This window comes from Pagrus pagrus (genome assembly GCF_965226575.1).
Source record: "Pagrus pagrus genome assembly, chromosome: 12".
NCBI lineage: Eukaryota > Metazoa > Chordata > Actinopteri > Spariformes > Sparidae > Pagrus > Pagrus pagrus.
In genome coordinates, this window is record NC_140196.1 from 7,717,983 (window position 1) to 7,737,136 (window position 19,154).

Below are 19,154 nucleotides of genomic sequence, written 5' to 3' on the forward strand. Positions count from 1 at the left end.
ATATTGTAAATATACTTACATTTTTTAATTAAAAGATCAGAGATTAAAATCATGAACAGAAAAAGACATGCACATAATAAAAGCTGGATCAACAGATTTCCTTCAGCTTCAATCAAATTACTCGGTGTAATGTCTCTGAGGGACACAACTCCAGGCAGCGGTCACTTGTGTGTTTCCGTGGCAATGCTGAATGTGCGCGAATCATTTCTATGATTTTAATGCTTCAACTTTTCCCTAAAATCCTAAGAATAAATAAAACAAAGATTAAATAAAACTTCTGTTACATCATGATGCCTTTGCCTTCCTGTGTTGCACCCCGCAATCACAAATGTATCAACAAGCACATTCTGACCAGCAAAAGTTTGATAATGACATTCATTACACACACGCTGTGTATACTTAAAAAGGCAAAGTCCATTTGTCTCTGAAAGACTTCGTTCAAGGCCATAATCAAACACTACTGTCTAGACAAAAACAAGCTACCCTTTTCTTATTTTGCACTTCATGTCCTCTTTGCACTGTTGCAGTCCAAATGTGGGGCAGCTGTTTCGGCTGCACTCCCTTTAAGTTCAGTCTTCAATCCTCATGGAGGTACTTCTGAAGCTCTGTTTCCAGGGCTACCATTGACAACCTGTCATCCTCATCTTCCTCTTCCTCCTCCTCCTCCTCATCATCATCAGGAAGAGTTTCATCACCTTGATCCGGGAACAAACCTTGCCCGATGTAGAGTTTAGGACTAGGTTCCTGGTACTGTGGTGAGCCTGTTGAAAGAGTAGAGAGTGCTGAGTGCATGAGCTCGAATATGTCACCATCTTTAATTCACACAGCGAGGACTACAGATAAGACACATTCTCTTTGCCAACTTCTACACACAGAAAAAAGTAGTATCACAAAATATCCACTAATAAGTTACCAGTATTTTAGAAACTCTAAGATGAAACTGAACAAAACAAGCCTAGACAGGCGCCATTTCATCCTACTTTAAAGTTTGACCCTACGGGTTTTGAAGGCCAGTTCAAAAACATATCAGTCGGAAGTTTATTGTGGGTATATATAGTGGGTTTGCAGCTTATTAAAGTTATGTAGATAAATCTACCATCTTAATTTGGGTGAAAAGAGATTCATTTAATGACATTTAATTACAGATGGAGCCTAATCTTATCTGAAATGGCAAACACGTCTGGCCATTGTCAGGCTAACCCTAGTGTCAGGGTACTCACAGTAGTTCTGAGTCGCAGGGACAACTTCTGTCCAGCTGTAGTCTGCCAGGGAAATGGGCTGGCTGATCCAGGACTGCAACAGCAGCTGGTCCAGAGTCATTCTCTGAGTGGGATCAGGCTGCAGCAGCCCACATAACACACCATGCAGGTCTGAGAGTGTAAATAGAGAACATTTCAGTATTGATTGTTTAAAAATTTGGGAAAGATTTTTCTGTGTGACAGTCAATGAACGCTACTTGCTGTCTGCAGCATACCTGCAGAGAGGGGGAATGGGGGCTTTAGTTTGGCCTCCAGGATCTCCTCCACGCCACAGAAAGGGTTCTCACTGAACAGCAGAGTGTAGAGCAACACACCAAGAGACCACATCTCCAGCTCCGGACCCTCATAGCTACAACAAAACCCAACAATGAGACAAAGTTAATTAAAGACAATCAATTATTCCCCCTTTGAGCTAAACCATTAAAATTCACCAGTATAACATTTCCTCTTTGTTGTTAAATGAGAAGGAGCAAAGAACCCCCGTCATTCTCAGATGTTTTTTACGTACGGATTTCCTCGAAGCACCTCCGGGGAGCAGTACTCCAGAGTGCCACAGAAATTGTAAAAGACCTTCTTGGTTGTCATCATGGCTGCAGAGCCGAAATCTATCAGTCGGATGTGGAAACATTTGTCGATGATGATGTTCTCGTCTTTTATGTCCCTGTGAAGGATGTTCTTAGACCTTAGATAGAAGACAGCGGCGACGAGCTGGGAAGAGACAGAACGTCCAGTTTAATGAATGACGACTTCACATTCTCCTGTCTTATGACATGGTCTGATTGGCTGTCAATTCAATCCTAATATAAAAATGTTAATCATACCGTAAAATTATATTTACTGTCAACCGTACACAATGTTTTTGACTTTGAATCTGGCTAACATAACATTAGCTTTCAGGCTAACAGCCGATGGGACTGTAATAAAGTGATTGTAATTAATTATCCCTAACATATGTATATTCTTGGTTAGGTATCTACCTGTCTAAAGATGTAGCTGGCCAGGGGCTCATCCAGCCTCGGCTGCATGTCTATGAATTCAAAAAGGTCCAGGCCGTCTCCATGTTTCTCCATCACCATCTGGAAGTAACTCCCATTCTCAAACACCTCCAGCACCTGGTGGCACAGACACAGATATGATGAGCAAAATAATTTAGCACAATAAATAAAGGTTTTTATGTAACCCAGTTACCTTGACTATGTTGTGGTGCTGTACTCGTGTCAGTATGGCGATCTCCTGACTGACTCGTCCCAGCATGGGGTCATCTACCCAGCAGTCACTCACTATCCTGACCTTGCTAATAAACTTCACCACCACCTGCGCATTTAAAAAATACAGATAAAGAGGCCACATCATCAAAACTTGGTTGTTGGCAGGCTGTGGACACAAGTGTTAACAACGATCACAACAACGAATGATCACATTCTGTTGTATTTATGTTTAACAAAGTGTCACAACTTCTTTGGAATTGGGGTTGTACATAGATATTGTATACAATAGGAATGGGATGTGTTTCTGCATTGACTAAAATGTTCTTACTTCTTCTCCATCACCGCGCCTTACTGCCTTCCAGACAAAACCAAAGGCTCCTTTCCCCACAGCTTTAAGAGGCTGGTATTCTTCTTCAAACTGCCCGTCACAGGCTTGAGACTGCTCCAGGTCCATGGTGGAGCGTAACGCTTCCCCATGGCTGGCCTCAAAAATCCTCTAAAGGGGTGAAATTAGTAAAGAATGATGAGTTGAAATCAGCACAAGATAAAGAAATACTAATACTCCTACTATTTAAGGTCTTTCCTGACCTCTCCTAGACTGGCTCCTGATTGGTTGTGCAGTGATCGATCCGTCTGCAACAGAGTCCCCTGCTGGCCGGGCCGACTCATCCACACGCAGAACAAAGAACTTCCATCAAGGAGGTCAGTCCTGTGCACATCACACTGCAAATCTGGAAACAAAAATGAGGCACAGGTTTGACTCTTTTTGCTTTACGTAACACAATCGTGTTGTCGAAATTGTTTTTGAGAGAAACAGATGTGTAGCGGGTACCAACCTACTCTTGTGCCATCTCTGCGGTACGCGCTTCCTACGTATCGCCCCTCCAGGATTTGTGTATTATCTGAGTGTCCATTCACCTTCTGTTTCTTTGGCGTGGATGTGGCGGGAATGTCTGTCATTGACTGAATCCCATTGTTCATTTGTATGCAGAACCCTTGGCTATTTTCTTTATGAATCGAAGACATGGTTGCCAGCTGATCCTCCTCAACCTGGTCTTTTTCTTGTTGCTCTACACTTGAGCCATTGCTGGCCTCTACACCAACAGCGGTGTTCCCAGTCTCAAAAGGTTCTGCTTCATGGTCAGACTCTACCACACAAGGAGAGGGTGTACGCAGGAGCTCAGCTGTATCGCAGGATATCATGGAGTGTTGGTTATCATCATTGTACCCTCCGCCACTGAGCAGCTCGATACTACTGTTCAGATCCAGGTCCGCCAGGGCGTGGGTCACCAGATCACCATTGCTGTTAAGGTCCAGGAAACAGCTGGCGGAGTCCACTACGTGTGGTGAGCGAGAGTCCTCAGTCTGCCCTGGATCAGAACCACCATGGCCAGCAGACTGCTCACAGAAGCCAGAGGAGGACCTGGGAAATTGAGTTTCAATACAAAAAGTCATGATAAAGAACATCAACTGATGGCAGTAGACCGGCAAATCTTTTCAGAATAAACACATCCTGATGGTATTATTTAAAAAATTAAAAAAATAAAATAAACAGTGGAAAAGATTTTAATGACTGCAGTGATGTGGTATGCAGTCTCTCTCCTTGCCTTTTTGCCTTTGTTACTGACATAACAGATGGACTGTCTTAATTAGATATCAGATAGGGGGGTTACATGCAAGGAAGGGTAAAACAAGTATATCTGGTGTTAAAATATGGTGAAATGCAACTTCTCCTCTCACCTGCTCTCCAGTGAGATGACCTCAAAGCTAGAGTCTTGGAGGACAGAGGCAGATGAGCGGCGGTCTTTGCCTACATCTGGAGAGTTGCCACCAACCCTGCTGGCAGCATTTCCACGCTGAGTGTCTAAAGAACGAAAAAACAAAACATTGAAAAATGCTTGATACAGTTCCTCAAAGACTTTCAGCCTTTAATCATATTGCTAACTGTAAATATGAGATCCCTCCATAAAACAGGAAATCTTAACAGGTAGCATGTTATGCAGAATGTCTTGTTCATTTTCTTCTGAGGAAGTATTTCAGTATCCATTCCAACACAAACTGCAGTTCAGCTACGTAGAAGAACTACACATAAATTATTATAAACAAAAACTACAACAGTTTAGACGCATCATACCTGGGATAGTCTTGCAGTCGTGCTGCTGATCTTGAGTATCTTGTGGTGGTTCGGTGGTAATCAGGCTATAGGTGTTTTCTTCTGGAGGTTCAACCCAGGCAAATGTCTTGAGGAGTGCCTGAGTGGTGTCTGCACTGTCCAGCTGGCTGCTGCAGGGAGCAACCTGGGCTGCCTCTTCCATCAGCTCTGTAGTGTCATCCGCCCTGAGGAAATAATGGCTTGAGTTTAGTCTAAGTATTGTAATGTCAATTGGGGTCAAATAAGAAATAAAAATATATATAGATACAAATAAATCAAATCAGGTATTATATATAAAGGTGAAAATACTGTATAATATATATATATTAAAAATCTAGGACATTATAAGATCTGTATTAGCAGCATTAAGTGTGCAGAAGACAACTCATCCAAAAAAAACCCCAAAAAACATAAAAATGGAAAGCATAATAGAGTTTACAACTAGCTCACTTATTCTTGATGTGAAAAAGTGAGTAGTGAAGTGCGCACACACAGAACAAATGTTGAAACCTCTGGCAGTCTTGTTGCTTATAATCAGTGCATTCATCCATTTCTGACCCCTCAAAAAGCCTGTTATCTGCTCTAAGCTGAAGTGGATGATGGGATTACTAACTTCTCTTGGTAGTGTTTGTAATAAATGGGTGATGATAAAAAAAAAATTAAAAAAACTTATATAACTCTACAGCAATACTTTGAATATTTAAGTCACTTGTACTGTAAATCAATATATCTTTTTTGACCAAACATGCTGTGACGTAATTTGTCCAACAGATGGCAAAATAGAGGGGTGTCCAAACACTGTAAATCCAAATCTGAGAGCTTCATCTTCCAGTATCACAGCCAGGATCATTTGATTCCTTTATGTTACGAAAATAATTTTGATTGAGATAAAAAAAATTTCAGAAACTTTTCACAGGGAAAAAAAGACAAACAGTGGGAAGCTATTACTTAAAGAGAGTTTTAGTGCCTCTCCTGGTTAGATACACGGAGGGTATATCAGGTTTGACCACAGAGTTGTTGTGTTTTCAGATTCACTGCCAGACACATTAAATATACATGCAGTGTGCTGCTTTCATGTCCATGGATGTGGCTACAGCAGCTTCTGTCTGGCTACTCTTTGTGAAAATACAAAGCACAGATTTGGTTTATGATCGATTCCAATGTCCCCAGAGATATCATTTCCTCTGCAGGTGTATAACGACCACTTTTCAAGAAGTTTATTATCCTTGAAATATGAAGTCAAATACAAAGCATTCAGGGAGCTTGTGACAACAAGGAAATAAGGATAACAACTTACATAACCACACGAGTAGAGGAGACAGCAGGCGGACAAAGGGTAGACAAAGCACTGCCTGGTTTCTCCAGCCTGGTGCAGGTTCCTGTGAAGATCCTTCCTCTCCCTGTGGAGGTTCTTCCCAGGACTGCATTATGCACCGTGGCCATATCACCAGCCACGAGTGAGGAAGGGTCTATGATTAAGACAAAGAAAGAAATGATTAAAATCAGGCAGAGTAATCAAATAGTACTGGACACAGAGCTGCGACAATTACTTAACAGATTACTTGATCAAAAGTAAGTAAGTTTCCTACTATTTTGATAATTGATTAATTGTTTCAGTCATTTTTAAAGCAAAAAAGTCAAACTTTTGCTAGTTCCAGCTTCTTAAATCTGATGATTTGCTGCTTTTCTTTGTCATTTATGACAGCAATCAAAGAGTCTTTGGATTTTAATGTGTTCTTTGGACAAAAGAAGCAATTTGAAGACGTCACTTTGGGCTCTGGGAAATTGTAAGGAGCATTTTTCACTTTTCTTGTGTGACATTTTATAGACGAAAGGATTAATTAATTGTGAAAATAATTGGCAGTTTAAGCGATAATGAAAATAATCACAGCCTTGACTGTATGACAAGACAAAATAAACACAGAAAGGGCATAAAGTCAGACTGAGAGAACAATAGCAGCAGCACTGGCACGATAAGACTCCACTGTGAGCTGCATATGGGAAAAACACAAAAATGACTGGTCGTAAAGACACATCACATAGTTTTTATACCACATAAAACTATGCATGTTTGTCAGTTTAGACAAGGAGTTTTCAAGTGCAATTTGAAGATAACATTAAAGGATTTGGAATTGTATGTTATATTTTGTCTTTCTTTAATTTTGGGGATAATAAAGCTCTAATTTTAGGAAGTTCAGCTCCCATAGTTGGAGGGCTGTAAACAGTAAGAACCATGTTGCCATGGCATTGCCAGTGTGGCTTCAACTTGAGCCCTGTTTTTAGCATGTATTTGTTTAGATTCTGTCGTGTTATTAAAATAACTTACGTGAGTCCAACTGTAAGTTAACGTGAATCTTTATTAAACTAACGTCTCTCTGTCCGCTCTCTCTACACTTGCTACCTGTCACCTAGGCTACGGTCCACCTGTGATGTCATCACTCACAGACTCCGTAGTTCTAAATATTACAGTTACACCACATCTCCCCTTTCTAGAATCAATGGGTAGACTGCCATTGATTCAGCAGGACCTTAGGGGGTTATTCTGCCCCTGTGGCTGGAAGGTCTGCTCCTATCTGAGCCATTCACACTCACAACAGACACACAGCAATTAACCTTAGCTTGGAACAATAAATTACAAATACAATAACAAAAAACACCCTGTGCTGTCTGTCCTTACTCTAAACCCTGAAACTTGCACATTACATTCAAATCAAACACATATTTTCTTTTCTTTTTTTTTTTTAGAATATCTCTCAGTCTTTGTAAAGTCTGTGATGAGCAAAATTAAAAACCAAACCGGGTCGGTCTTATCACAGCTCTCCCAGACCTGGTTCTGAGAGTAGGACTAGATGGTGGTTCTGGAACGTTCTGCTGTGATGGTGCTGCTGCAGGTTGTTCTGTTGAAGGTCGGTCTGGAACACCTCCGCTCCTCAGGTGCTCAGCTGCACCACTGCTGCTTTGCTCCAGTGAGGGCTGCATGGAGATGAGATGGCGACGGTTTCGCCTGATGATCCCATGGGGTCCCTCCACCAGATATGAGCGGGGTGTGGTGTGGCTTCCGATGACAGCTCCAGCTGCTCTTTGGTCTGTGACCCACACGGCCTGCCCAGGAGTGAGTCTGTTGAGGTTCCGTGCACGGTGTCTCAGATTGTAGCGCTGTGCATCTTTCATCTTCCTCTCCTTTTCCTTCAGCAGTACAGTGTCTCCGTCAGGAAGAGCAGGATCTAACAGAGCAGGAAGAATAGGCACAGTGGTACGAAGCCTCCTCCCCATGAGAAGTTGAGCTGGACTGTATCCATTTTGAAGTGGGGTAGCCCTGTATGCAAGCAGAGCAAGGTAGGGATCATCTGACTTCTTCAGGAGCCCCTTCACTGTCTGTACTGCACGTTCGGCTTCAGCATTTCCCTGGGGGTATTTTGGGCTGCTGGTCACATGATGGAACCCATAGGACTCTGCAAACTCAGCAAAGGCTGCTCCTGAGAACTGTGGCCCGTTATCAGTGACCAGGGTCTCGCAGATCCCGTGACGTGCAAAAATTGACTTCAGGTGGTGGATCACATCATTAGACCTTGTGGGGGTTAGCAGAGCGATCTCCACATATCTTGACGCGTAGTCCACCACTAGCAGGTAGGTCTTGCTCCCTAGCATGAACAAATCTGCTCCACACTTCTGCCATGGTCGGCCTGGGTACGGTGTTGGCATCAGCGGCTCCCTGTGGTTCTGTCTCTCCTGGCAACATGCTCGGCAGTTAAGAACCAACTCGTTCAGCTGCTGGCTCAGCCCTGGCCACCATACTGACTGTTGCGCCCTCTCTCTACACTTGACCACGCCTTGATGACCTTCGTGCAGCTTGACGAGAACGTCATTTCTCATTGTTGCGGGTATAACAAGTCTTTGTCCTTTAAGTAGGAGACCATCCTGGACTGTAAGAAGAGCACGTTCACCCCAATACAGCTTGAGTGCAGGTTCATTGGTACCATGGGCTGGCCATCCTTCCGCACACAGCTGCATCACACGTGCGCACACACTGTCCCTCTGCAGCTGGTCTCTCAGCTCCTCCAGGTAGGCAGTGCTCGCAGGTAGGTTTTCCATTACCATGTCTACATAGATGTTAGTGTCTTCAAACAGCTCTTTGTCAGCCGGTGTTTCTCCTCTCTTGACTGGCGCTCGTGACAGTGTATCTGCTGTCCACAGACATTTCCCTGCCACATGAGATATGGAGTAGGAATAGCGCATCAGACGCATTCTGAAGCGTTGGATCCGAGGAGGTAGAGCATCCAGTGCTTGAGACCCCAGGAGACTCAAGAGAGGCTTGTGATCTGTCTCCAGCTGGAAGTGTTTCCCAATCAGGAAGTTGCGGAACCTCTCACAGGCCCAGGTCAGTCCCAATGCCTCCTTTTCCACTTGCGCGTATCTCTGCTCAGTTGGTGTGAGAGACCGCGACATGTATGCTATTGGCCTCCACTCCTCATCCCATTTTTGGAGTAGCACTCCTCCTAGCCCGTATGACGACGCGTCCGCTGAGACCTTGCATTCTCTGTTGGGATCGTACATGGCTAGCACAGGTGGTGACGTCAGTGTATCCTTCAGATCTTGAAAAGCTTTGGCCTGCTCAACACCCCACATCCAGCAGTTCTTTTTCGACAGGAGATCACGCAGAGGTTTGTCTCTCTCAGACAGCTGTGGGATAAACTTGCCCAGCTGGTTTACCATCCCGAGAAAGGATCTTAATTCACTCACTGTCGTCGGCTCCTGCATCCTCTTCACAGCCTCTGTCTTGCCTGGGTCTGGGCTGATGCCACTGGCAGAGACCACATGACCTAGGAAGCTCACCACTGACTTTGACAGGTCACATTTCTCACTGTTAAGGGTGATGCCTGCCTTTTGGATCTTCTCCAGTGCAGCATGCAGGCGAGCGTCATGCTCCTCTTGTGTACGACCCCACACCAGCACATCGTCTATGTGGCACACCACACCCTCGAGCCCTTCTGTGACCTCTGTCACCATTCTGTTCTGAAAGTGTTCAGGAGCTGATGCTATACCAAAGGGAAGCCGCTTGAAGAAAAAGCGCCCAAAGGGTGTGATGAAGGTTGTCAGTTTCGCTGAATCTTCTGTCAGGGGAATTTGCCAGAACCCCATATTTGCATCCAGCTTACTAAAAATTTTGGCTCCAGCCAGCATTCCAAGTGTTTCTTCCACTGATGGCAGGATAAACTTCTCTCGACACACAGACTCGTTCAGTTTGGTGAGATCGACACATATGCGCACAGCACCCGTCTTCTTGGGCACCACCACGATGCCAGCACACCAGTCTGTCGGCTCCTCAACTCTGCATATCACCCCGAGGTCTTCCATGCGGGACAGTTCCTGCTTGACTTTGTCCATCAGTGGCAATGGGATCCTCCTTGGTGTTTTGAGTGAGAACGGTTGAGCCCCTGGTTTCAGCTTTATGGCATATGGCTGGCGCAATTCTCCGAGTCCGCTGCATAGTTTTGGGTAATTTTGCTTTAATGTCTCCATAGTGACACTGTCTAGGCGTGTAACCAGCCCCAGCCTACAGCTCATGGATCTTCCCAGCAAGGCAGTGTGCAGATGGCGAACAACATATAAATCCTCCATCTCCGCTTTCTCACCTCTCCTCAGCAGCAGCCTGGCGACACCGACAACGTCAAGTGGACTCCTTCCAGGTCCCAGGAGTGGCTTTGTTGATTTTTGGAGCATTGGTGGATTGTTCTTATATATCTCCAAGAATACAGCGTGTGGCAGGACTGTGACGTCGGCACCTGTGTCGATTTTGAATGTCACACTGCTGTCATGGATGCCTATGTTGACCATCCAGGGATCACCATCTGCCGTGATGCTGCCGAGGAAAATAGCATCCTCTTCCTCTTCTTCAATCTCATGCACAGATTTTGGTGCCCTGCACACACGACTATAATGTCCCTTTCTGCCACATGCATGACATTTACCTTCTTTTGCAGGACAATCTTGTGATGGATGTGATGGAGAACTGCCACATTTGTGACACTGCGACTGTGAAGATTTTCCTTTGCTGTTCTGGGCATTGTGTGGCTTATTTGCATACTGAGGTTTGTTTTTAGCAGGCTTGCTGTTCCTGAGCACTCTGACTCTATCCACAGACTTGGCATCACTTGCCTGTGCTCTGATGTCACCTCGCAGAGAAGCTTGCTGCTTTTTCACCTCCTCGCTTTGACGTGCCATCCTGACAGCTTTATCCAATGTAAGTTCTGCGTCCAGCTGCATGCGCTCAGACAACCCCTTGTCCAACAGTCCAACAACGAGTCTGTCTCTGATAAGCTCGTCATGTAGCACCCCATAGTTGCAGTGTTCTGCTAGCGCATATAATGCAGTGACAAACGAATCAACTGGCTCTCCTTCTCTCTGTTTGCGCATGTTGAACTTAGCACGCTCGTAGATTACATTTTTCTTGACCACGAAGAAACTTTGAAAACCATCACGTACCCCCTTGTAAGTGTCTCTTTCAGCAGCCGTTAGAGTAAGCCCACGTAGGATGTCATCCGCCTCGTCCCCCATGCAGTATATCAATGTATTGACTTGATTCTCTTCAGAGCTTACATTCAGGTTACTTGCCAGGCGTAATCTTTCAAATCTCCGGATCCATTTGTCCCACTCTTTCGGCTTTGAAAAGTCGAAGGACTCCGGTGGCTGGATATTAAATGTAGCGCACGGCCCGGACCCCCCGGCGACTCTCTGTGCTGCCGTTACCTGCCGGTTACTGCCGTTAGCGTCTCCTCCGTGGCTCATCCTGTCCTTCTCTTTCTTTCCTTCCAGGTGTAAAACGATCCTTTTTCTTTTTGTTTTGTCGGGCTTCTTCTCTCCTTCTCTCCACGCCAACTACAGGACTTCTGACACCATGTCGTGTTATTAAAATAACTTACGTGAGTCCAACTGTAAGTTAACGTGAATCTTTATTAAACTAACGTCTCTCTGTCCGCTCTCTCTACACTTGCTACCTGTCACCTAGGCTACGGTCCACCTGTGATGTCATCACTCACAGACTCCGTAGTTCTAAATATTACAGTTACACCACAGATTCTGACATAATGTGGATCATTAAAAAGTATGTCAACCAACTATCAGAGGTTTGTGCTTGCAGTGCATCAACTAATGTACAAGCATGTATTATAATTTTTTTCTGCAATTTCTAAGTGATTTATTGAAGACGGACAGCGAATATAAGGATATTTTGGGAAGATACCATAAAACTAAAAACATGGATTATGACTCATGCAACTACACTACATGCTTGCCTCTCCCTCCACTCCTGCCCTTCAACTCTCTCACCTCACAGCTTGATAACCTTTGGATTTAGACAAATCACCCGAAGTGGCTTACCATGTTGTACATACAAATGCTCACCAGATTTTGATATTTTGGATGAGGCTGCACTTTTATTAGCCTCTGGATGAAATTCAGAGAAAGAGCTGGCCTTTCTGTCCGAGTCAGACATCCATCCATAGAAACCGGGCATCAAAAACGTGACACTCTGTTGATGACAAACCAGCAATGACAGAATTGAGAGTTGGCATTCATCGTCTATTCAAATAGCCGTGTTCAGCTGGTCATGTTGGCTAACCTTTCTCAGCAGCTCGTCCTTGTTGTAGCCAAACAGACTGAGAGCCAGGTGGTTGTGGATGCTGTAGATTGAGCCATCAGGGTGAAGCAGGAGGAGACCGCTCAGAGGAGCAAGCACCCACACTGTTCCAGAGTACTCTAGTGAAAGACTCTGGGAGAGGACGATGCTGTCCCCTTTGACTTCTGTAAGAGTCGAGACACACATTGAAGATGCACATTTTGTCATAGAAAGTCAACTACATGACAGTATGCAGGGTATAGTCAGGGCTCCAGACTGCGACCATTTAGTTGCATCTTGTGACCATTTTTGTATAACCAGGAGCACCAGTGTGACTTGCAAATTACTTATTCTGGAGCTCTGTTTAGTTTACAGTTTTTTTCAGATCCAATGTGTTTGCAAACAATTTTCTCAAAGAACATGTATTTCTTCAGTTTAGCTGAAAAATTTTAAATCACCAAATTAGGAGAAGCATGGCTTTCATTGGACCATGACAATTGTTATTCTTTTGTTTTCCAGTCGGGTGGATTCATCTTTACTACAGCTCCTTCTTATCAGTGTAAGCCAGTTTCTTCAAATTTTCATTGCTTTTCCATCAGGGTTTAACATTATCGTATCTATCTTCTATATATCTTCTTTTACAAAAGGCTGAAGGGTGTATACGCAGGATGTTTAAAGTGCTTAGGCAACATAACATAGAATACAAGTTATGCACCAGTTTCTCCAGAATAATAGTCAGTGTTTTCAAATCCTTCTCTGACCGAGCATGATGCTCCAACCTTGTCTTTAAAAACAACATCTTACCAGAGTATTGATGTTTTCCATGAGGCTGGTCACAGTGTTCAGGGTTTGAGCCCCCTGAGAGAGGAGAGTGTGGCTGCGTGTCCTGTGCATCTGATCTTTCAAGACTCTCTGTTGGACTGGTGCAACCAGTCCCATTGTTTAAGTGTTGGGGCCTCCCACATACCACTTCCCCCTGAAGTTTGATACACAGTGGGACTGATGCACCACTTCTACTTTTACCACACACTCTCTGAACCCGTAGCATCTGAAAGGAGGGAAACGCAAAGTCAAAGATGGCAGACTTACAGAAATACATGAGCTTAAACGTTGTGGGACACAATTTCTTTTTCTTGTGTTTGTGAACTGTCTAAGAAGCACATTGGTAAACAGAAACTTGAAAGCAAAGCTTAAGAAAGGGATTCTTTCTTTAGCTGAGTGGGACAGTTTTGGTTGTAAAGTGTGCTTACTTTGGGCAATGCATTACTGTAGAGGGGGATTTGTAAAGAAGGGATTAGTTCCTTAACAGACGCTCCTATTAACTCGTCGGGGTGGTAGTATCCATGGACTTGGGCAAACGCTGAGTCACAGGTTAGGATGCTGCCCTAGAAATGACAAAGGCAGAATAAAGAATTGTTTTAGTGCTTTAGAAAATGGTGATATATTCACTCAGTAGCATTTAAGTGAAGATGGTAACACTGTTAGGTTGTGAAAACAATTTTCAAAGACGAGCAAGCCTAAATTCTCATTAAAAATGTGGCACAAAAGACTACTAACTACACACTACTAAGGCTGATAAATAATGCTGCACTCACATCTTGTGAAAAGGACAGAAAGGCTGATAGCCGGTCCACATTTTCCATCATGACAAGCCAGTTCTCTTCATTTTGTGACTGTCTGTGGGTACATACTGACACTGGCACCTCTCCAGATGATGTCACAACATCCACCTACGGAAAAAGGAGCATGTCAAACAGAGAAAAGACACTCTTAAACACATTAGACACATTCTTACAATGGTGTTGTAGGAAATTAATGACATTTGACTAAACAGTAGCTCGATGTATTGTGCTTTGAGGAAAATTGATATGCTAAAATGAAAACACTTTGTGATTCTTGTGACAGATTGCAATATGAGTCATGATTTTAGTTGGACTGATAATTTTTGCTCTTCATTTTCATAAAAAATAAATAAATAAACAATAATGACGAGGATGATATGATTTGTGCTGAGGTCTGAACCAGAAAATCATGTACCCTTACATCTGGAGAGTATGATTTGTAGGATGGAAACCTCTCTGTAGCATGACAATGCTTAATTTATAATTTTTTTAAAAATACAATAAAAAAATGAACCTCCTGCAATGTGGATATTGCAATTGACAATATTGTGATTATGATAGTATTTCAATCTAATTAATCTGCTCTACAAGAATTCAAGCATAGTCATTTTTAAGTTTTAAAGTCAGCAGATCTCATACCACTTTCCCAGACACAGCTGCAACAGTTCCATCAACTAGTGGAAAATCTTGCTCCAATGCTTCTTCCAGGACCTGACTGGTTTTCTTCAAGATGCAGGACAGTTTTTTTCCAATTAGGTCACTGGCTGTGCACTCAAACAGTTTGCAGGCCTGTTCATTTGCTGACAAAATCTGAAAAAGTCAGATAAAACACATTTACGGGGTATGCTTGCTGGAGTACTGTTCGGTCAATTCTGCTCACTGAGCACACAGTACCTCTCTGGTTTTATGGTCGACAGTCAGAATGGCTTTGTTTGGGTTGAGGGCAGATGGAGATCCTGGCAGGCTGAAATCTCCAGAGATTAGTTGACTGAACAAGCTTTCCTCCAACTCAGACACAGTAGAGAGGCGTGGCAGGGAGGCAGCAGAAACTTGGGAGCAAGGATGTAAGCTAGAGATCTGGCAGTTTCTTGCTGCGACAGAAGTACAACCATCAAGACGTTCACCTGCAAGCAAAAATTGGGGAAAGGTGATTTTAGAGGGCCACTTTTTCCCATCCTCATCCTCACAATTATTTTTGTCTTTCACAATATGTTTTAATAGAGCCTGACTGATACATTGGTTGGCTGATATTTGCCTATCAAAGATATATCAATATTGGGACATATGCTGCCCGACATGTGCCAATATGAAAACTCTTTTGAAAGATGATAGTGCTGAAAAAGTAATTTGGATAATGAAGTTTACAGTTTAAGTGGACTGATATACTGCCCCTGGTTCAATATTTTAGTTTCTGATGACAATATTTGAGGAATCATTGACAAAAGGTCACCTTAGATAAGATTGTTTTGCCCCCCAAAAAAGTTCCAGACTCAAATATAGTGCATTTACTTTCATCAAAGACAAAGAAACACAGCAAATACTAATATGGCTCACTTATGCTTCATACATTGTTTAAAGGACGATTACCAAAACTTGTGCTGATTAATTTTGAGTTGATTTATTGACTCACCTCTCAAGGAACCAGGATAATAACGACGTTGTAACGCCAAAAGGCTCTTTTTGTACATCGGTCTCCGAGTACATGGATAGGACTTATTCAGGTCGAAGTCATCTTCCAGGACATCAGAGGCGAGATCGGGCACCACACAAATAGTGTCTCCTTTACCTCTGCTGCTGTGGCTCAACCCAAAATGAGCCTCAGTCGACAGCGACATTGCTGTGAGTTATCCAGCTGGGATTGAAAACGATTGACCCAGATAGAGAGAGTGAATGTACTGCAGCAACGATGTGCGCGGATAGGTTAGCCGAATACAGCAGTTTTAGCTAACAGAGGAGGTGTTTTGTTGACAACAATCGATTTGCTCAGGGACGACCGTCTGATTTAAAGATGAATTTCGACACAACACTCACCTCAAGTCGTAGAAAGAAACTGTGCGGCTTGTGTTTCAAAGTCGCTAACGAGCACTGCACTTTCAGATAAACAGCAGAGCAGTTTCAGTTGACGCTAGTTGACAAGGTAACGTTACCTCCCCTCTGCTATCAGGCTAACTAGCCATCTGCTAGCTGACTGCCACCACAAACAAACAAACGCAGCCGTGCTTTGTCTGGTTCCGAAATAGCTGGGTTCCCACGGCAGTCTTGACCGACTTAATTCCGAATTCACGTTCCCGTAGCCTTAGCGCAACCCTGGCCCGATTCCAGCTGGATAATTAAGGAAATAAATAAGATTTTAGTGCTACTTTTTCGCTATTTCACCGGGAGCAGTTTTCATAATCCGCGGGCTCGAGCGCCAGCCGGGAAGATTCGCGGAAGTCCCTCGAAGCCAATCAAATATCACGCTTCTAAACAAGAACAGCTCATTGGCCGATTCACCGGAAACGCCCGCCTTTGTCACCATGGAAACCATGGCACAAGAGCAACAAAATAAAAATACAGCAAAACAAACTCATTAAAATATTCACCAAAAATACAAGACGGTGGGCCGAAAATAATTATCCCCATGGAGGGAGAACCTGGATCTTTTATGTTTTAAAGTTTATTTTTTTCTCAATCAGATTTTCTTTGTTGGCACTCGTGATTCTTGCACATCTTTTCATAATCATAGTTTAAAGTTCGTTAAATTTGCAGGCAAACGCCGCAGCCTGCTATGTCAGTTGAACCAGTCAATTAAGCTTGAGCTTCACGTGTGAAGCGCAGGAGACCTGAATCTATATTTCAATATCGCTGACTATTACATTATTCACTTCACACGATGTGAATAACCCAAGTTGTTGGAAGTTAAGCGTGTGTCTATCTATCTATCTATCTATCTATCTATCTATCTATCTATCTATCTATCTACTTTTGTTTATTTATTTTTCTATCTTTATCCATCTCTTTATCATTATCCATCTATCTAGGCCTATCTACTTTTGTTTATCTATCTATCTGCTTTTGTTTATCTATCTATCTGCTTTTGTTTATCTATCTATCTATCTATCTACTTTTGTTTATTTATCCATCTATCTGTGTTTTATTTGTTTCTCTTTTTTTTTCCATGCTAATTTCTATTCTTTTTCTTCACAGATTCACAGCTGAAGTTCAAGATTCACATTGACAAGAGTATTATTTTCTTATTTGACACCTACCCTCTTTTTCAGCCTCTTTCTGAAATAAAGACTTTTCAAATCTTCTCTGGGCTCGTTTTATGTTTGTGACGTTGGTGAAGTGGCTGTAGCCGTCTCTGTGGTAGCCACAGTTAGCTGGAATAGCAGCAGGTTCCTGAAGTTTGAGGTTCACAGTTAACTTATTGAAAAAGACATACACGCACACACACACACACACACACACACACACACACACACACACACACACACACACACACACACACACACACACACATTTTCAGTCTCTTGACAAGCTAAAGCCATCCACATAACACAACCACTATGTAGTATGACAACAAACCTGGGTTGTGAGGTTAAATCTCAACACTGCCTCTTCTGCCACAGTACTCTCTCTGGTAGCCTACTAAGGTCTTTCCACAGAAACACAGCAGTAATACATTTCTTCCATCCTGTGTCTGTAAACGGGGTTACAGGACCATCTTTTTCAAAAACATGCATACAGCACTCCATTGTTGTGTTTACTAGCAAACGTAGAGAGGTGTAGTGTATGTGGCTAAGTTTTGTGACGTTGTGCTCATCATATTTGTCAGAGGATTGACAGGTGGAAAGAAAACAACTCACTGGACCTCAGATGTTGGAAATTGGTAACGTGCAGAATTCTCAATGACATTTTGAGGACATCATTAATGTTACAGAAGACTTAAGTTTTCAAAAGAAGAGATGACAGGACATTAGGCTATACATTTTCCTCCTTTCATCAAGCTTAATAATGAACTTTATAGACCGTTAATTTGATTAATGTGTCTCGTTCAGCCAGTAGAGGACCACGTTTGGGAGAAATTTCGAGTTAATCGGTCCAAAGACCTGGAAGCTATTGAAAAAATGGGCCGAGGTTTTCATGAAAAATGGCCCCCTTTCACTAAAATATTCACCAAAAATACAGTTTTCACCCGAATCCAACGGGGACTGCTGTGTCTCGTTCAGCCAGTATAGGACCACGTTTGGGAGAAATTCCGAGTCAATCGGTCCAAAGACCTGGAAGCTATTGAAAAAATCGGCCGAGGTTTTCGTGAAAAATCGCCGCTTTTCTTTAAAATATTCACCAAAAATACAAATTTCGACCGAATCCGATGGGGACTGCTGTGTCTCGTTCAGCCAGTATAGGACCACGTTTGGGGGAAATTTCGAGTCAATCGGTCCAAAGACCTGGAAGCTATTGAAAAAATCAGCCGAGGTTTTCATGAAAAATGGCCCCCTTTGACTAAAATATTCACCAAAAATACAAATTTCACCCGAATCCAATGGGGACTGCTGTGTCTCGTTCAGCCAGTATAGGACCACATCTGGGAGAAATTTCGAGTCAATCGGTCCTAAGACCTGGAAGCTATTGAAAAAATCGGCCGAGGTTTTCATGAAAAATCGCCACTTTTCTTTAAAATATTCACCAAAAATACAAATTTCACCCGAATCCAATGGGGACTGCTGTGTCTCGTTCAGCCAGTATAGGACCACATCTGGGAGAAATTTCGAGTCAATCGGTCCTAAGACCTGGAAGCTATTGAAAAAATCGGCCGAGGTTTTCATGAAAAATCGCCACTTTTCTTTAAAATATTCACCAAAAATACAATTTTCACCCGAATCCAATGGGGACTGCTGTGTCTCGTTCAGCCAGTATAGGACCACGTTTGGGAGAAATTTCGAGTCAATCGGTCCAAAGACCTGGAAGCTATTGAAAAAATCGGCCGAGGTTTTCATGAAAAATGGCCCCCTTTCACTAAAATATTCACCAAAAATACAAATTTCACCCGAATCCAATGGGTACTGCTGTGTCTCGTTCAGCCAGTATAGGACCACATCTGGGAGAAATTTCGAGTCAATCGGTCCAAAGACCTGGAAGCTATTGAAAAAATCGGCAGAGGTTTTCATGAAAAATCGCTGCTTTTCTTTAAAATATTCACCAAAAATACAAATTTCGACCGAATCCGATGGGGACTGCTGTGTCTCGTTCAGCCAGTATAGGACCACGTTTGGGAGAAATTTCGAGTCAATCGGTCATAGGACCTGGAAGCTA

General features: G+C 43.1%; 1 protein-coding gene across 2 annotated transcripts; it reads right to left on the minus strand.

Moving 5' to 3' along the window:
* Positions 1-10: 10 nt before the first annotated feature.
* On the minus strand, positions 11-16,318 carry pask (PAS domain containing serine/threonine kinase). 2 transcript variants are annotated; one of them, XM_084369379.1, is made up of 21 exons: positions 15,888-16,318; positions 15,487-15,708; positions 14,751-14,980; positions 14,496-14,666; positions 13,830-13,964; positions 13,485-13,619; positions 13,039-13,282; positions 12,238-12,419; positions 12,021-12,147; positions 5,917-6,088; positions 4,602-4,804; positions 4,208-4,331; positions 3,304-3,890; positions 3,056-3,198; positions 2,796-2,963; positions 2,448-2,573; positions 2,237-2,371; positions 1,768-1,967; positions 1,475-1,608; positions 1,221-1,370; positions 11-761 (listed from the first exon to the last, which is right to left on the minus strand). In XM_084369379.1, the coding sequence occupies exons 2-21, from the start codon at positions 15,689-15,691 to the stop codon at positions 577-579; spliced, it is 3,756 nt and encodes a 1,251-aa protein (XP_084225505.1). In that variant the 5' UTR covers positions 15,692-15,708; positions 15,888-16,318; the 3' UTR covers positions 11-576. The 2 variants fall into 2 exon arrangements, with proteins under 2 accessions (XP_084225505.1, XP_084225504.1); XM_084369378.1 differs by having other exon boundaries at positions 15,487-16,318.
* Between the last annotated feature and the right edge of the window lie 2,836 nt (positions 16,319-19,154).